Source organism: Arachis hypogaea, chromosome 6 (assembly GCF_003086295.3).
Source record: "Arachis hypogaea cultivar Tifrunner chromosome 6, arahy.Tifrunner.gnm2.J5K5, whole genome shotgun sequence".
Classification (NCBI taxonomy): Eukaryota; Viridiplantae; Streptophyta; class Magnoliopsida; order Fabales; family Fabaceae; genus Arachis; species Arachis hypogaea.
Genome location: NC_092041.1, coordinates 830,796 through 847,986, shown reverse-complemented (window position 1 = coordinate 847,986; position 17,191 = coordinate 830,796). Strand labels below are relative to the sequence as shown.

The following is a 17,191-nucleotide window of genomic DNA, read 5'->3' as shown; positions in this document are numbered from 1 at the left end:
CAAAGAGAAATCTCTAATCCGTTTCTATTTCAAATTTTTTAATTAATTACTTTATATATATTATATTTGTTATTAAAGGGGAGATTGTTGAGTTTAGTAAATAATAATCATATTTTTGGTGATGATAACTATATATTTGGTTGAGTTTAAAAGCCTAATGTTGTTTGATGCATATATTAGTCATGCATATCCAAATTTGATTGTACAATCCAAACAAGTAGAACCAACAACTCATTGTGTTGCTACTTGGACAATAAACCAGCAAGTGGATTAACAATGCAAACATGCATCATCAAGCCAAGCTCAGTCCGTTGGAATTAAGAAAAGAAAATATTGCTATTGCCAATCTTTATAATTTTAGGTAAAGCAAATTGAAAAAAGTAGTTTCCTTTTTTATTAAGTACCAAAAGAGGAAGGAGAAAAAAAAACAAAAGATTGAAAGCTATGTCAAATTAATGGAGCTTTGAATCAAATCAAAGGACTGATCTATTTCAGAAAAAAAAGGTAGATTGTTTATACTCTTATGCAAGTCAAATGGCTTGACAAAGCTACATTTTTTCTGCATGCATCATTTGAGTAAGAAGAAAAAATAGAGGTTTCTTTCTTTTATTTACATCCAATGATTAGAAATGAAACTTGGAGCTAAAGCACAAGATTAAGGGTGTTGATTTGACAAATCCTTTAAAAAATTAAAGACCAAGTCACTGCTGCTGCCCATCTTGTCTCTGCGCCACATTACTCTGTTCTAAATCCTTGATTATTTGATCTGATTTCTTGAAAGAAGAGGAAGAATTTAACAGGTCCAATACTCAAGGCATTGACTCTTGTCAACAGTTTGTTCAAACTTTGGTAACATTACCCCATACAGGAGTAATCAGTCAAAGATTGAAACAAGGAGAGAGAACCCACAAATCTGAACCTATTCAGCACCCTCACCATTAAAGTCTGAAGTTTTGGAAATAATGCATTTACATTAAAGGGAGCATTCCACTAAGATAGAAGACAACATTAGAGAGTTCTAAAACAGGTTATTCTTATAACTTTCAAGCTATTTAATTATTCTTTTTCATAGTTTTTTATTGAATATTCTAATTCTTCAGTATATCTTTCTTTGTTTTCATTCAATGGAAAAAAGGTAAAAATATGAGGTCATAGAAAAAGTCATTGAGAGAAAAGACAAAGAGACTTAGCTTGGAGAAAAGTAAAAAATTATGTCAATCTCGTTTGCAATCTGTTTCTGTTTTATTTTTTTGTACATGAGAGATATCCCTTGCTAAGTTAGGTGAGTTCTTAGTGTTGAGAGTCTTGAAAGTGAACCTAGCCAAATCAAACTTGGTTAGAATTTTGGTTTGTCCCCGATAGGATTAGAAAGAATCCTAAAAAATTGGTGAATGTAAATCTTTGAAATGATAGTAAAAATTCTACTATAATTGTAATGAAGATTGGATTTAGGTCATATTACATAAGGTGGCTGAATCAAGATATATATTGTGTACTTTATTCTTTTCTGTTCTATCTTTTTCTGTTTGTTATGAAACAAAAATATTTTGTCTCCTACATAATCACTTTCACAGACTCTTCAAAATCAATTTTTAATGGCAAAGTTTAAAAGAAATTAAAAAGAGACCCTAAATTAAAACCTTTTTGTTTTAAGCCATTGAAAATCTTCACTGCTGACCTTTTTTATTTGGATACACAACAGGTCTATAGCCCTTAATTTGCAGGCTGTGGGTTACAACTTTTTTTCCTCCAATTAAGATACTTAATAGTAATTGAGGGATCCATTACAAACTTCAAACACAAGCCTGTGGTTAAGGATTATATAGCCTGGTTCTTTTTTGTCTGAACTCTTAGCCTTGAGGGCTAATAAAATCACACACATCATAATAGTAATTGAGACGAAAAATATTAAGATGGATCCCAATTCTTAAATTGAGATGGATCCCAAATAAATCCATTATCCCGCTTTGCGTATGCAGTAATTTATTGGCCAACGGCAGATCTTTAGGCGAAGCTCAAATTTGTGATAGATTAATCCTTGGCCTGTCGTGCTAGGGAATACTATGGATAACAAAAAAAAAGCTCTTTTACTTGTTTTAATCTGTAACAAATTAGTCTTTGATATATTAGATTAAAGAATATCATGGGAAATGAAAAGCAAAAAACAAAAAAAAAGCTCCTCCACATGCATGTGGCAAATAATATAGAGGAGGTGCTTTATAACTGAGGTGGCTATGGAACCGGAACTAACAACAACAACAAGGGACTTTACGGAATTCTCTTCTTCTCGCATTAGGTCTGGAGGCTCTCTTCTAAACTTTCACAGTTCTGGGGTGGGTAACTGAGTTAAAATTTAAGTCTACTGGCAGGTCCAGTCAACTGTCTTTGAGGCCTTTGTGGACACTGACAAAAAAAAAGGAGTGCTAACGAACAAAAACTTTTTAAGAAGTGAAAAAAAAACTACAATCATTTTTTTTAAGCTCATAAGAGTATGTATATTGAATGACCTGATTGTTTTAAAAAAAAAATGGACATCTGAATTTTTTGACAAAATTTATTTATGACAATCATTGTAACTGATCTTGTTAACTAAAATTTTTTTTATGGTTTTTATTTTTTATTTTTTTGTATTTTTTAACCAATATTTTAGTGTTAGTCATCAAAGTGAATGGAATACAATAATACAATTAAAATTAAAGGATATAATTGAATGCTATAATTTTTTTTACAATAATAAAAATAATAGGACTAAGAGGAAAAACTACAAACACTAAAATACAAAAAAAACAAATTTTTATGTATGTGTAAAAACTATACAAAACCAAATTAGAAGAAATCTATTTTTTTGTCTCAACTGTTGGGTATCACAGTGAATAAAATAAAATAAGTAACTAAATTTTGAAGATGAAAAAAGAATAAAATTGAACATTATTAATTTATCTTTGACAATGATGGAAAGAATTTAATTTAATAAATTATTAATTTAAAATAGTTTTATACGTATATTTAATTATGTAATATTACATTAATAAAAATAATTATTTTTATCTTGACGGTTCATATGGTCATACAAAATAATAAATATAATTATATAATTATATAAAATATTTTGTACTCTCAATGCATCAATATGACTAATACAAAAAAATTACAAGTATTTAAATACAACAAAAAATTACAACACACTTGTACATGTGTGTAAAAATTATATAAATCAAATTAGGAGTCTCTCTCTCCATATAATTTATAGTGGATTTTCTTTGCCAAAATCATTGCAGAGTCCGATCATGGCATATATAAGGTTTTTGCTACTAATCAAAACGATACTTGAAATACTTCTATCCTCTTTGTTTCATTACCAGGGTTCATATTCAAGGATAACTTAAAATTGATTGGAAGGGACTAACTCTCTTGCTTATATAAGCGCCACAAGAACTTCCTCAAATTATTCTTTTTAGATAGTCGAATCTACCTATCATTTTTTGTCTTGGTGAATTTATTTCTATGAAATCTTGTTTACAAATTTCAAGTCTTTTGTATCAAATTTTTTAGCCTAATATTGAGTCTTCAAATCTCGGATATATTTTTTGTTGGACCAATCATCATGTCATCTATCTACAACAATAGAATGATAAATTATCACTAACTCTTTTGTAATATGTACAATGAATCAATGATATAAGTAAAATCAGTTATATTCAAGACTAATAATGAAGAAATTTCAAAATTTTGACAGCTACTTTAACTCTTCCTAATTTTTCAAAGGCCTTAAGAAAAGTGAAAATAACAAACTCTTTACTGTTAAAATTATACTTTTTAATTTGAATATGAAAAGAAAAGAGGTGTTAGACTCGCATATAAGAAGGAGAGATGCTTCATTTTGTTGTGCGATCAGAAGAACCAGAACTCGGATCCTACGAGTTGTGTTCTTAAAAACGGACGGTCCGAATTGCGTTTTGTTCAACAAATTTAGTCAGAACAAGCAAAACGGAGGGTCCAGTTGCGTGTTTCAGATTTTAAATTTCATCAGCTGCAAATCGAACAATGCGATTTGTGAAGCAAAATTTCATTTTCAAAAAACTTGCATAGTCCAAGTTGTTCTACCTTTGGCTCAAAAAAATCTGTCTCACATTTTTGTCTTGTATACCATAACTCCACATCTGGAAATAGCACACTCAAACCTTTCATATCTATAAAATTGAGCCTTAAAATTAGATTCTTTTAATGAATCCAACCTTATACTTGAATAAGGAGAAGATAAATGAAAATTAGAGTCTTATATAAAGTATAAAGGAAGGAAAACAAATATTAGAGTTTTTAAATAGAAGTATAGAACTTGGCTTCACCAATTATTCATCATTTATAACTCATAACAGAGTTCAGTACAAACTCTTCAAGACATGAAGCTATTGAAGCAATAATGATAGTTTAAAAAATAAAAATAATAATAATAAAAAAAAGCTCAAAAACAAACAATGGCTAAGTTGTAGTCTACTACTACTACTAAGACTTCCAAGTCACTGCAATTGGGCTTCTAACCCTGTAAGAACCTTTCTGAGAGTGCAACCAAGTCAAATGCCCTTGTGCAAAATCCATCCCATTACCTTTCTTAACCCTTTTTCTTGACAAAAACCAAACCCTATAACTCAAGCTTTGATTTCTTCTCTTGAAGAAAAGCTTCTTTGGTTTCACTATCACTTTCACTCCTTCTGGTGCCATAACCTCCACCGAGTAAATGGAATTAGGACTCCCAACATTTGTAACTCTTCTGCTAAACATCTTCCTGCTCATCCCACCCTTAAAACTCACAGAGAAAGAAGGATAGTTAAGGCTGAACCCTCTATTCACCTTCAACATCTCATGGCAGCTCACATTCCTATGAGTTATGCTAAACACCTCTGACATTGTGTATCCAAGGCTGCAAAGGTGTGCCACGTAATCCTCCGGCCGAATATCATATACCAGCCCCGGATTCAAGGCTCTCTGAGGATTCACATGCCCGGAGCCGGTAGCGAAAACGCTAGCCTGCTTGTCCTCGTCCAGTATAGCTCTCCCTGCATGGTCTGTTATCTCTGCGGTCGTCATGATAGCTGACTTGACGGCCGCAGGAGACCATGCAGGGTGAGCCGAGCGGATTAACGCCGCTATTCCACTAACATGAGGACAAGACATTGAAGTACCAGACATAACAGAGAAGTTCACTCTCCTAGAATCTTCCGGGAGCCCGGTCGGACCGAGGTTCTGAGGCCAGGCCGCAATTATGTTAACTCCCGGAGCTATAACGTCCGGTTTAAGGATCGAAGGATTGGAATAACTCGGCCCACGGGCCGAGAACCTTGCCACCTGTGGAGCTCTAGTCCTTCCAATCACAGTTCCTCCGAATTCGATTCGAGCCAGAGGCCTTGCAGTGGAGTTTATATAATTCTTGAGGATAACTGATTCATCAAATCCTATCAGAGTTGCAGGCAGAACATGAACATCCACGGAATCTTCCTCCAAATTCAACTCTGTATTCGCAAGAATCATAGCAGCACCACCAGCTTCCTTCACAACCTGTCCCTTCTCTGATCTGCCATTAACACCTCTGTCACAAACCACCATTTTTCCTTTCACCTTCTCCCTTGGAAGAGAGCCTCTGAGGCAAAACTGAGACTCTGTGTCTTCATTAGACAAATAAACTACCTCGAGTTCTTCTCCGGTTCGCGTTCTCCTGTCGAACGGATACATTGATTCTCCATAGAGAATCTTTCCGTTCGCCAAGCGGACGATAGCCGGAAATTTTCTATCCACTGTACTTGCGCCGATCGTGGCAATCCATGGAGCTTCATTGGCAACAGACATTGCTGTAGGTCCATTATTCCCTGCTGCACAAATGACCGAAATTCCATGCTCCATTGCTCTGAAGCTTCCAATGGCGATGCTATCGTCGAAAAGAGGCACCGGAAAGCCGCCTATTGACAAAGAGAGGACGTCCACGCCGTCGCGAATCGCAACATCCATGGCCGCCATGATATCGGAATTGTAGCAGCCATTGAACCAGCAGACTTTGTAAACTGCAATGTGAGCACCCGGTGCCATTCCTCTGGCCACGCCGGCCGCATACCCGAACACGTTTGCCATGGTGACCGGAGCGCCACCCGCCGTGGACGAGGTATGAGTGCCGTGGCCAGAGGAATCCCTGGGAGAGAGATACTCCGGAATCCTCGAAGGCGAAACCGCAAGGTGACCTTTTGTGAAGTACCTCGCACCAATGAGTTTTCTGTTACAATTAGAAAAGTTAAAGGCTTGTCCTTGTTGGCATATACCTTTCCACTTCTTCGGAACCGGCGGCATCCCTTGATCGTTGAAACTAGGACTCTCCGGCCACACTCCGGTGTCTAGAACTCCGATTATGGTTCCGCGGCCAAATCCGGATTGATACCAACCGTTTTCTCTAGCAGGGTTGAGCCCCAAGAATTTGTAAGAGTAGGTGGTTTGAAGCTGAAGCAACCTGTCCGGTTTAATGGATAGAACATCAGGCAAGTTTTGCAAGTATTTGAACTCGGAGTGGGTTAGAGTAGCCGCAAAACCGTCCATGGCGGAGTGGTAGGAGTAGAGGAGGCGCGAGGAGGGGTCTTGGTTGGAAGAGATGGTTTGTTGAATGAAAGAGAGGTGCCAGTTTTGTTTGGAGGTGAAGAGGGTGCTGGTTTTGCCATGAGGGTGTAGTTGAACTATATAAGTTCCAAGAGTTTCTTCTGCATGGGTAAGAATGATGAATAGGAAAAAAGTGAGGAAAAATGGTTGAATTTTGGATTCCATTAGTACGAGAATGTTTTTGTTTTTGATTTTGATTGTGTTGTGGTGGGGTGCATGAAGGGGTATTTGAAGGAGGAGAATGAAGAAGCGTTGTTGTAAGTGAGGAATATGAAGCTCGTGAAATAAGAGAGCTCTTCATCACGAGGATCCTTGAGTGAGGGAGGGAGCTGATAATGGAGCTTGGTGTGTGTCACGAGATGTTATTGCTAAGCTTTAAATAGAACAAGAGACTTAGGTAAGTAAGCTAAGTAGCCGTTAGCTTCAAAATATTCTGTAGATATCTTTGTTCTTATCATTGCATGCATTTATTAATTATATCTAGGCTCTCTGGATTTGATTTTCGTATCTATGCCTCATGCTCCTTCTCCTTTGCGTCTCGTGCGGGATATGTAATGTACTTGATTTCTTTCATTTTCTTAGCACCCTTTAATTTTAGTAGCTCACAATTATACATTCAAATTTTTGTTTTCCAGTTAAATTTTGCAGATACTTTGTGAATATAGCCAAATAATTGAGAATTCGTTATATTATATCATAGTCTTTTATCAACAACACAATTATTTTTTTTGTTTGTGTTTTTCCAAAGAAAATGAATGTTTTTGTTCTGTATCATTTATTTTGCCTATTTAATGTTAGTTTCTATTTTATTAATATTTTTTAAATTTAAATTTTTAAAAAAATCTATAATACTAATGTGAAAAATAATTAATTCATCAGAGTAAGAATACTGACTTATTCTTGGAACATCAAAGAATTTCTCCATAATTAAATGTTGTAATAGTTTATACATTACTTTGGTGATTTTTATTTTATTTTTTTTAAAAAGTACATTTATTAGTTGTATAAGTTGGGGACATGCTGTTTTTGAGGTGTGCATGGCCCTCGATGATTCACTTTTCTGGTCCTATGAAACCGGAAATTAATACATACACTTAAAGATAATGATCTCTATGCACACATATATAAGTAAAAACATTAGTATTTAGCTGTAGTGCAGTACCATATTAATGAAAGGAGATAGAGACTAAGGTAGCATTTGAAATAGAGATAGACACTGAGACGTAAAGATTAAAATAAATTTTAGTATTGTATTTAGTGTAAAATAGAAAATAGAGATTAAAATAAGAATGAAACTCTAATTTAATTTACATAAAGAATAAAATTAGAATTAATTAATTGAAATAGAGATATTTTAGGTATAAAATGTTATTAAAATTTTAATTTTCGTTTCCAAAAATTTTAGTTTTTTATCTCTATTTTTTTGAGATTCTAAAATTTTAAAAATAGAGATTAAAATTTTAGTAATAATATTTGAATCAACAAATATGATACTGAATCAGTTTCTCAATTTTTTAGTCTCTCAATTTTTATTCAAATACCTTACAACAAACGCTATCTAAAAAGAGATAGGTTATATCAATGGAGGAATTATTGTAATGAAGGGTCCCTGTCCCTCATGGATAACATGAGCACACTCACTAATCAGTAATCACAATGTACACTTGCCGAGGTACTGGTTCATATACAATGAGAGGTCCAAGTCCAAATTAGAAACAGCATAAAACAGAGCTGGTCCAAGTTTCACTCAATAGTTATATATCTCAGACCAATGTACACAGTTGGGCCTTGTAGAATCTAAACACCTTCAAATAGGAAAGTGGGTCCATGACCAAATAGTACTAACTAGCAAACCAACAAAAAAGAATCAATGTCCTTCCGGAAAACAAGGCCCTTAAATTCGCTGATAGTAAGACTGTTTCGTTGGAGTGATAAAACATAAAAAATAAAAAAAAGTTTTGCTATAGTAACTAAATGGTTGTGCTTAACTTGTCAAAAAAATTAAGAATTAATATTTAATTTAAAAAAATAAAAATAAATCACTTTTAAAATTTTATTATTTTTTATGAAATATAAGTAGATAAAAATTAAATACTAATTTATAAATACTATAGAATTAGCTTAAAAAAATTCTAAAATAATAAATAAATAAATAAATGTTCAGAGTCGGTCATAAAAAAGGTTCAATATAATAAATAGGAAAATTTTCAGATACTTAAAAAATATTAATATTCTAATAATTTTAGTTTCATAGAATTTGGAAGAGGGATGTGACATGCCAAAGGGTTAGAAGGCGTCATCGTCGAAAGAGGAGGGAATGGTGTTGTCGTCGCTGGAGGAGATAAGGGAAACGCCGTAGGTGTGGAAGGCGGCAGCATCAACGTCGGAAGGAATCGCGTCGGCGGAGGAAAGAAGGGAGATGCCATGGGTGAAAAATGAATTCTCACCATTTTTTTTTTAACTATTTCTTTAAGTAGGATAAAAAAAATATATGTAAAAAAAGATATTGAATGGTAAAAAATTTTACTTTATTAAACAATAAAAAAAAATTGAGAAAATCTACTTTTCCGTAGTTGTCATCGAAGGTGAGAATGAAGTCGTTGTTGTTAGGAGAGATAATGGAGACATTGGAGGAGACAATGAAGGTCAATAGAAGAGTTTTGTGGTTTTTTGAATTTTAAAATCAGATTTTTACTGGTTGGCTAGAGTTAGTTGCACTCTACTTGGTTGTTTATACTTTCTTTTTTATTATTTTTGGTTGCCTATAGTTTTTTTTTATTATTTATGGTTCGCCTTTTAAAAGCAAACACTACCTAATATTTTATGAGCACAATTTTAACATTTTTTTTACTTTGCTAGCATTTGTTTTGAGGTATTGAGACAAAGATTGAGAGACTGAGACTTAATATTATGTACTAAAATTTCTATTTCTATTTTCAAAATTTCAGTATTTTAGTACCTCTAAAAAGTAGGAACACAGGGGACTAAAATTTTTAGAGATAAAGACTGAAACTTTAATAACATTTTATACCTAAAATACTCTTATTTCAATTAATTAATTCTAATTTTACCCTTTGTGCAAATTAAATTAGAGTTTCATTCTTATTTCAATTTCGGTCTCATATTTTGCACCAAACAAAATACTGAGATTTATTTTTATCTCTATCTCTTAGTCTCTGTTTCTCAATTTCAGTATTTCTATCTCTGTCTCTCTATCAAACATTACCTTTATGACATGGTACTTTTAGTTCAAGCCACATCAATTCTTTATCAAGAGATAATCTTGTTACAAAATGGTTGCTAATTTTAATTATGAATTACCTTTAATAGTAGAAAAATAGAAGAGTTGAGCCTTGTTTTAGTTCCTAAAATTGGCGAGTTACATTGAGTTAGTCCTTAAAATTTTAATTGCTCTAATTTAATCTTCCAAATTCAAAAAATACACCACGTTAGTCCCAAGTTATTTTCTGTCACCAAAGCTCAACGTCGTGAGTGACGTGGCTTAGTCCTTGCCATGCTGGAGAGGAAAAAACGCCCTATATATTTAGGCGCTAAAAAAAAGTTGAAACGATGTCATTTGAGGATTTTAAAGTAATATAGCATCACTTTTCCACCAATTTGATCACTCTTCCCCTTCTCCTTCTCCTTTGAACTTTAAAACAAAAAATTTCTCTCTTCCATAGCTGAAAGTAAGTAGTGGTTGTTGGAGGAAAAAGAATTTAAAACTGAATATTAATTTTCAGAAAGTGTGTATAAGTGTGCGTGGAGGTTGAATATAACTGCAAGGATTTGTAACTCTGCTCATAGTGGTTAGTGACGAGTGGCAATTAATCCGCACAGGGCACACACCTCTAGTTGTCCATTATCAACCACTTCTTCTTGTCCATTCTCAGTCCATACAAATAATCGATACCACCTCTTGCTAGTGGTCTGAAACAAATAATTTTTTATATTCCAAACAAAATTCATTAACAAAGATGCAATCATTGAACAGAATTCTTCACGTTATAGTTGAGATATCCAAAGAATGACTTGTTAGAATTTAAATTTGTTGATCAACGGAGGACATGGCAACAGCCACAATCATACCCCTCTGGTACCCGCAAAGATTTGCTATGGGTAGGAGTCTTGGTGGTTGAATGCATAGAACTCAAGCTGCAATCATGATTTTCGATCTGCAACTATGCACAGAAAAGAAGAAGATGGAGAAAAAGAAAAATGAAAATAACATTATTTGGTTTAGTTTATGAAAGGGGGAGAAAAGATCAAATTGGTTCAATCTCATTTTTTTTCCATGTCATCTAGGCGTTATTATCTCCAGCGTGGCAAGAACTAAGCCACGCCACTCACGGCGTTAAATTTCGGTGATGGAAAATTTGTTTAAGACTAACATGGTGCACTTTTTTAAATTTGAAAACTAAATTTAGAGAAATTAGGATCTCAGAGACTAAATCGGTACCAGTCAATCTCAAAAACTAAAATAAAACTAAACTCAAAAGAAGACCAGGTGCAGTTAGAATTCAATGATTAATATTTATTTGACCATATATTTGTTTAGTAATTTATTATGATTTATGCCAACGAATTATAGTTCAAATGATATAATTTCCACATACTCACTTAGAGGTTGCGGGTTCGAGTATCCCCATCTTTGAAATAGTTCAGACCATCGGAGAACTGGATACTAGTCTACAATCAACATGGACATTTGTATTACAGTTAAGTACCTTTCGAATTGAATATCATTTTGTACATAGATTCTCCATCATTGCTTGCATTGCCTTATTATATATAACATCAAACCAACCTTAAGTCCATAACCTTTTTCACCGCAAAAAATGACACCAGACAAACAAAGACGACAAAAGGGAGGCACGAACATGCAGAAAAAAAGGTTTATTAAAAAGTAAAAACCAACCGGACAAAAAGCAAAATGCAAATCCATTAAGGACAAAAGCAATGATATCTCACACCCAACCTGAAGTTCATTCCAAAAAGGTTATTAGGCATGGTTGGTATCTATTTACATTTGAAGTGTTCTCTAATTTTAGAATTTTGTAAAAACAATTTTGTCATAAAACATGAAAAATAAAACTAGAAGATTAAAACAAAGACCAATTAGAACTTAAAGATTTCCACGCGTGCCAATTACGACATTCACCCCATTCAAATACAAAGAAATAAATGAAACCTCACAGTATGTTATTGAGAATTGTATCTCATTTAAGTAGAGTCATTAGAAGGTAAACCAGACTAAAAATATATCACAACAGAAGACATAAAAGACATCACAAAGATACTCATCATAGTGAATCAAACGGAGGATTTCACTGTGCCTAGCATTTTCTTCTTTGTTTTCTTGCTAAAAGCAACATGAATTATACACGTAAAATGATTATGTCAACTAATACAAACAAATGAAAGTATTATTATTTTAGGTAAGGAACAGAGCAAACAATCAAACAAATGGAGAAGTAAAGAATTGTATGACAATTATTTTTCATGGTCATAGAATGAAAGTGATCTTGTATCTTCCAAATGTAGCCATGCTTCACTATAGTATCAAGTCTCTAGCATACATCCATGCAACGCTGATGCATCTACCAACAGATATAAAGACCATTCAAGTGCACACTTCAACACATGATTAACCATAATTTTGGTTATATTTCCTATAATATGAATCAAGTGAAGAAAAGTATTGTATCAAATAATTATTAAACCTTGGAGAATACATCTAGGAGCCACTGAGAATACATAATGTTGAAACCAGACAGAAAAAAAGAATCTATATATAACAAAACTGTAGAAAGCAGAGTATATCTATCTCTTCAAGCCGGGGGTTCTCAACAAAGAAACCTGCATAGTTAACTCGCATACAAATTCTGCAGCAAGTTCAAGACTCCAGCAATTGATTTTCTACCTGTTCTTCATCCCTAATTCGGGGAATGATTTGAGTCTGCATTAATCCACATTTAGAAGCCTCCAGATCTTGAAATTCGTATCTCCAATTTTGATGAATCACTATTGGCTTCTCTGCTCATTTTTCCAAGAATTCTTTGCAGCTTCAGCAGAGGTATCACTGGATTCCCCATTGCCATCCTTCGGCTTTGAGAAGAAAGGATCCCATTCATGAGGCCCAACCTCGCGCTGCCCCTCATCCAACAATGCATACTTCCAACTGTTCTCCTCAATGAAGTTCTCATCTGTGCGGCCCTCAATCATGTCCTTCCTCAGATTGGTAACCTTGTCAATGATTGCTTGCACCGAAACATCAAACGCATCCTTAAGGGTCTCTAACTTGGAACGAGGATCTGCATACACTAGCCTAGGAATGAGACTAATAACCTCCTCCCTCATGATGCTCACTTGCTCCGGTGGAATCTCACTAAGCCTCTCCTCAATGCTCACATTCCTCTTGCGAATATCATCCTCAGGGATGAACACGGAATACTTGGTGTAATTCTTAGGAAGATGCCAAGTATATTGTGTATAAGCCGAACCCGGATGGAAGAAAACAGGAATGCAACCAGCCAGCATTGAATCAAAAGCGGATCTTCTCGTGTACGAATCGCCCTGTGGCTGAAGGCAGAATAGTGAACTCTGAAACATCTGCATAATGCTGCTAGGGGAATGGCATTTGCTCTCCCCGAAATCACACTCCAAGAGCTTTCCAACTTTTGAACTCCTGCACTGCTCAATTATCTGCCCCCTAATGGATTTCGGATTGTCCGGGCGAGGCGCTCCTGCGAATGAGAACAACCATTTCCTCTTCAACTTCCTCATCCTATCCTGCCAAACAAAAACATCTTCATCTTTGGCAGGGTGAAAATATGTCGGATAAGGGATCCCATAATCATTGGCATTCCAAGGACTGGATTCAACCACAAGCATAGACATGTTCTTCGCCGCAGGCAAGAACAGAAGCTTGTTCCCCCAATCAGATTCTTCCTCACTCAACCTCCTGAAATCCCATGTTATCCTTCCAGCAACAAGAAAATGATCCTTCCCGCCCATGATCTTCCATTCCGGTCTTTTCATGAGCCAATCAACCAAATCAAGCGACGCAGCGTCCCTCATTGAGATATTGTAGCCCCAAAGGTACCGTGCAATGTCGAATCCGGCGTAGAACGGCACGAAGAATGCGGCGGCAATGGAGGAATCCTTGGTCAAGCACTCGTACTGCTTCATCCTGTTGCTGAAGATAACATCAACTGCGAACTGGTTTGTGGCGTACCAACCGGTGTTGGAGAAAACACCTTCAACGTTCTCGAGGGGTGGACCAAGGCCAGCATTTGTGGTGAACTTGCACATGTTGGTCCAAAGGCTCAAGCTTCTGCACTCTTTGAGCATGTCCTCGTTGAACCTCGATGGAAGATCGTGGACATAAATGTACTTTCCAGCGCAAGGGTCGTTCTTGTTGTCTGCGGTTGTCAGCGCTTTCATGAAGGGGAAATTCCTCTCCTTTAGAGGAGAATTATTAGGGTTTTTGTTTAGGTTTTGGGAATCTGAATCGAGATCGGGGAAGCCAATCTGCTTCCGCGGCGGAGGCTGGAGCCGCTGTACAGGTAATTCATTGGAATCATCATCTTCGTCTTTATTGGCGTCGAAAGTAGTGGGGTTGATGAACTTAGCGGATTGGTCAACAACGGAGGAGGGGGTGGGGGTGGTGGTGGTGCCGAGTACGACGAAATGGAAGTAGAGGAGGAGGAGCCAGAAGAAAGCGGAGAGAGCGGCGAGGAAGCAGATTCGAGAATTTTGATTCTTGGGCGCAGACTTCTCCATCTGATCGGAGAGAACGCCCGTAACGGGGCGCCGTCTCATCTCATTCCGTTTCGGATCGATCCATCGATGGATTTAGGGACCAAAGAGAATCCGTAAACCCTAGAAATGATGATTATGACGGAGATTGGGGATCGGTATGAGGTCCGCGCGATGCGAAAATGGGGTAATTTGGGAAGAAATGGGGGAATTTGGAGGGTTTTGAAGAAAATGTGCACGAATCGCGAGGAGCGATGAATGCTTCAAGATTTAAGAAATCGAGGTTAGATCAGCTGCAAGTATTGTATTGTAAAACAGTAATGTAGAGTAAGAAGGAGAAGAATGAGGGAGGTGATGAAATGAATGGGAATGGGAATGAGTGTGAGAGGGGACGGAGGTGCACGTTAGCAACGTGGCGCTGGCGACTGTCCTATGTCGGTGTCCTCTCATGTTCTGACACCTGGCATTGTTTCGTGTGTTACTTGTCGGTTTTTACCATAGGGTTCTCTTTTTTGGAGGGGAAATGTGGGTAATCGCTCATTTACAACTGACATCTTAACATCACTGTGGCGTGTGTGATACCGTGATAATGTGATTAGTGAATATATATGATGCAAAACAGACACATAAACAAGTGTATTTTTTTGTGACTACATAAACAAGTGTATTAAAAGGGAATAAATAAGTTCTTGATTTTTTGTTTTACGGACATATTTTTGTTTTTGATTATTTAAAAATATTTTAAGTTTTTTATTTTTTTAAAAGTTAAACATATAAATTTCTCTGTTTAAATGAATGATTATTCTTTTTTATTTAATCGTTTATTCATTTGGATCTCGTTATTTTGATTCTTAGTTGATATGTTTCTAGCATCCGTTCCTTTTTCATGTTACAAAATATAATTGTTACGGTGGGTAACTGGAGATTAATGGATTTGATGGTGTTGGTTGACCCAATCGCTTGAAAGAGGAGGCCTTCGAGTGGGTCTGCACCTTGGGGGCCTCCGTCCGACTTGCATGCGTGAAAGAATGGGGGGTGGTACCTGCAAAGACACTCCGATGCCTAACTCAGCAAAGGATTAAGTAGGTTTAGAATGTATTGGAACTTAGTGATACGTGAGGAGTGTCAGCGTATTTATAGTGGCGATCCAATAACCACCGCTGAAGTAGTTCCACCTTTTAAGGTGGATAACCGTCCCATTATCTTAGGGAAGTTGAGATATGGCTCCTGGAAGTGGGTAGAGAGATTTTAGGGGCAGTTACTCATTTGAATGAGTGTTTATCTGCCAGCTAACCTTCGTCCCGACTTCTTTGGAGCAAGTCGTGGTGATGACCGACTTTGTAAGACGAAGGTCGGTACCGGGTGAGGCTCAATCCGTGGGGTTAGGCCTTTTGTCTGGACCTGGGCCTTTACTATTGGGCCAGGGTATGAACAGTGCCCCTACTCGAGCCCAATTTTCTTTTTGAGATTTGGGTTCGAGTATTCTATTCGGGGTCGTAACTGACTTGTGAGGGAACCGACGTGATTTGTTTGCAACCGACGTGAATCTTCGTGACTTTTGATTTTCACAGTTACATCTAATCAAACGTCGCGTCCGTTAGGGGTGTGCATAGGTATTAATTACCTTGGTAACGGTGCATTCATTAATGGCCGCTTCCATTTTTACCATTATGCCCCTAACGTACTTATAAATGCTTCCCTCTTCCTTCGTTGTTTCGTTTCTTCGATTTTTCAAAAAAATTTTCCCTTTTCATCTGTTCGTGGAATACTTTCGTTTCTGTTCGTGGGGTACTCTTCGTTGAAGGCTTTCATCTTCCTCTACTTCTTTTCAGGCAAAGGTTGGTTCTTTCTTCCCTTTTATCAAGTGCTTCTGCATGCCTTTTATTTTCTTTGGCGAGGGAGAGGGTGACGTCGTAGGTTGTTTAGATTTCATGCCCCTTAGGGACTCTCGTTTTTTATTCTTTTTCCTTTTCCCTTTGTAGGTTTACATCGTACCCTAGGGAAAAAATGTCTTCTGTAGAAGTTCTTGCTCAGTGGGTTGATGTTACGGTCTTGGGGGAGGAACCCTTGGTCGATGCCGAGTTCCTCACCAACCTTCGCACTCATCACCATATTTGTACTTCTGAGGAGGATGAGCCAAAGTATGAATTGGTGGTCCCGGGTCTGGAAGACCGGGTTTGTTTTGGGAGGGATGCTGAGGAGGTCCCTCATTTTTTCTACATGTATGAAAGCATGATTGCCTGTTTGGGTGTTTTTCTTCCATTTTCTGATTTTGAAATAGCTGTTTTGCGTCATTGCCGAGTTGCTCCTACCCAACTTCACCCCAATTCTTGGGGTTTTCTGAAAATTTACCAGTTTATCAGCCATGCCTTAGATTTTCTGACCTCTTTGAGGATTTTCTTCTATCTTTTCCATATGACCAAGCCCTTCAGTGGGCTAAATAACAAGCAGCAATGAGTGTCTTTCCGAGCCATACAAGGTCGGAGAGTTTTCACTCTTTTTGATGAATCCTTCCATGACTTTAAAAATTATTTTTTCAAAGTTCAAGGTGTAGAGGGTCACCACCCCTTTTTTCTAGATGAAAATTCTGTTCCTCGCTTTCCTCTATATTGGTTGGAGGCCTCCCCATGCGAGAAATATGGTTTGGATGACTTGGATGAGGTGGAGGCAGCCATTGTGGGGTTCCTCCGAGAAGTGTGGGGGAGGGCCCCATATCTGGATACCAAAAAATTTCTCCAGGGGTCACCGTCCTTTGTCCAGGCACAATTAGGTAGCCTTTATCTTTTATACTTTGTTT

At 36.6% G+C, this 17,191-nt stretch overlaps 2 protein-coding genes across 2 annotated transcripts; both read right to left on the bottom strand.

The window, feature by feature from the left end:
• Window positions 1-4,324: 4,324 nt before the first annotated feature.
• LOC112695157 (subtilisin-like protease SBT1.2) lies at window positions 4,325-7,082 on the bottom strand. Its single transcript, XM_025747388.2, has one exon. It carries the CDS (start codon window positions 6,796-6,798, stop codon window positions 4,504-4,506), a length of 2,295 nt encoding a protein of 764 aa, XP_025603173.1. The 5' UTR covers window positions 6,799-7,082; the 3' UTR covers window positions 4,325-4,503.
• A 5,198-nt stretch (window positions 7,083-12,280) lies between these two features.
• On the bottom strand, window positions 12,281-14,823 carry LOC112695156 (xyloglucan galactosyltransferase MUR3). The gene has a single exon (XM_025747387.3). It carries the CDS (start codon window positions 14,455-14,457, stop codon window positions 12,658-12,660), a length of 1,800 nt encoding a protein of 599 aa, XP_025603172.1. The 5' UTR covers window positions 14,458-14,823; the 3' UTR covers window positions 12,281-12,657.
• Between the last annotated feature and the right edge of the window lie 2,368 nt (window positions 14,824-17,191).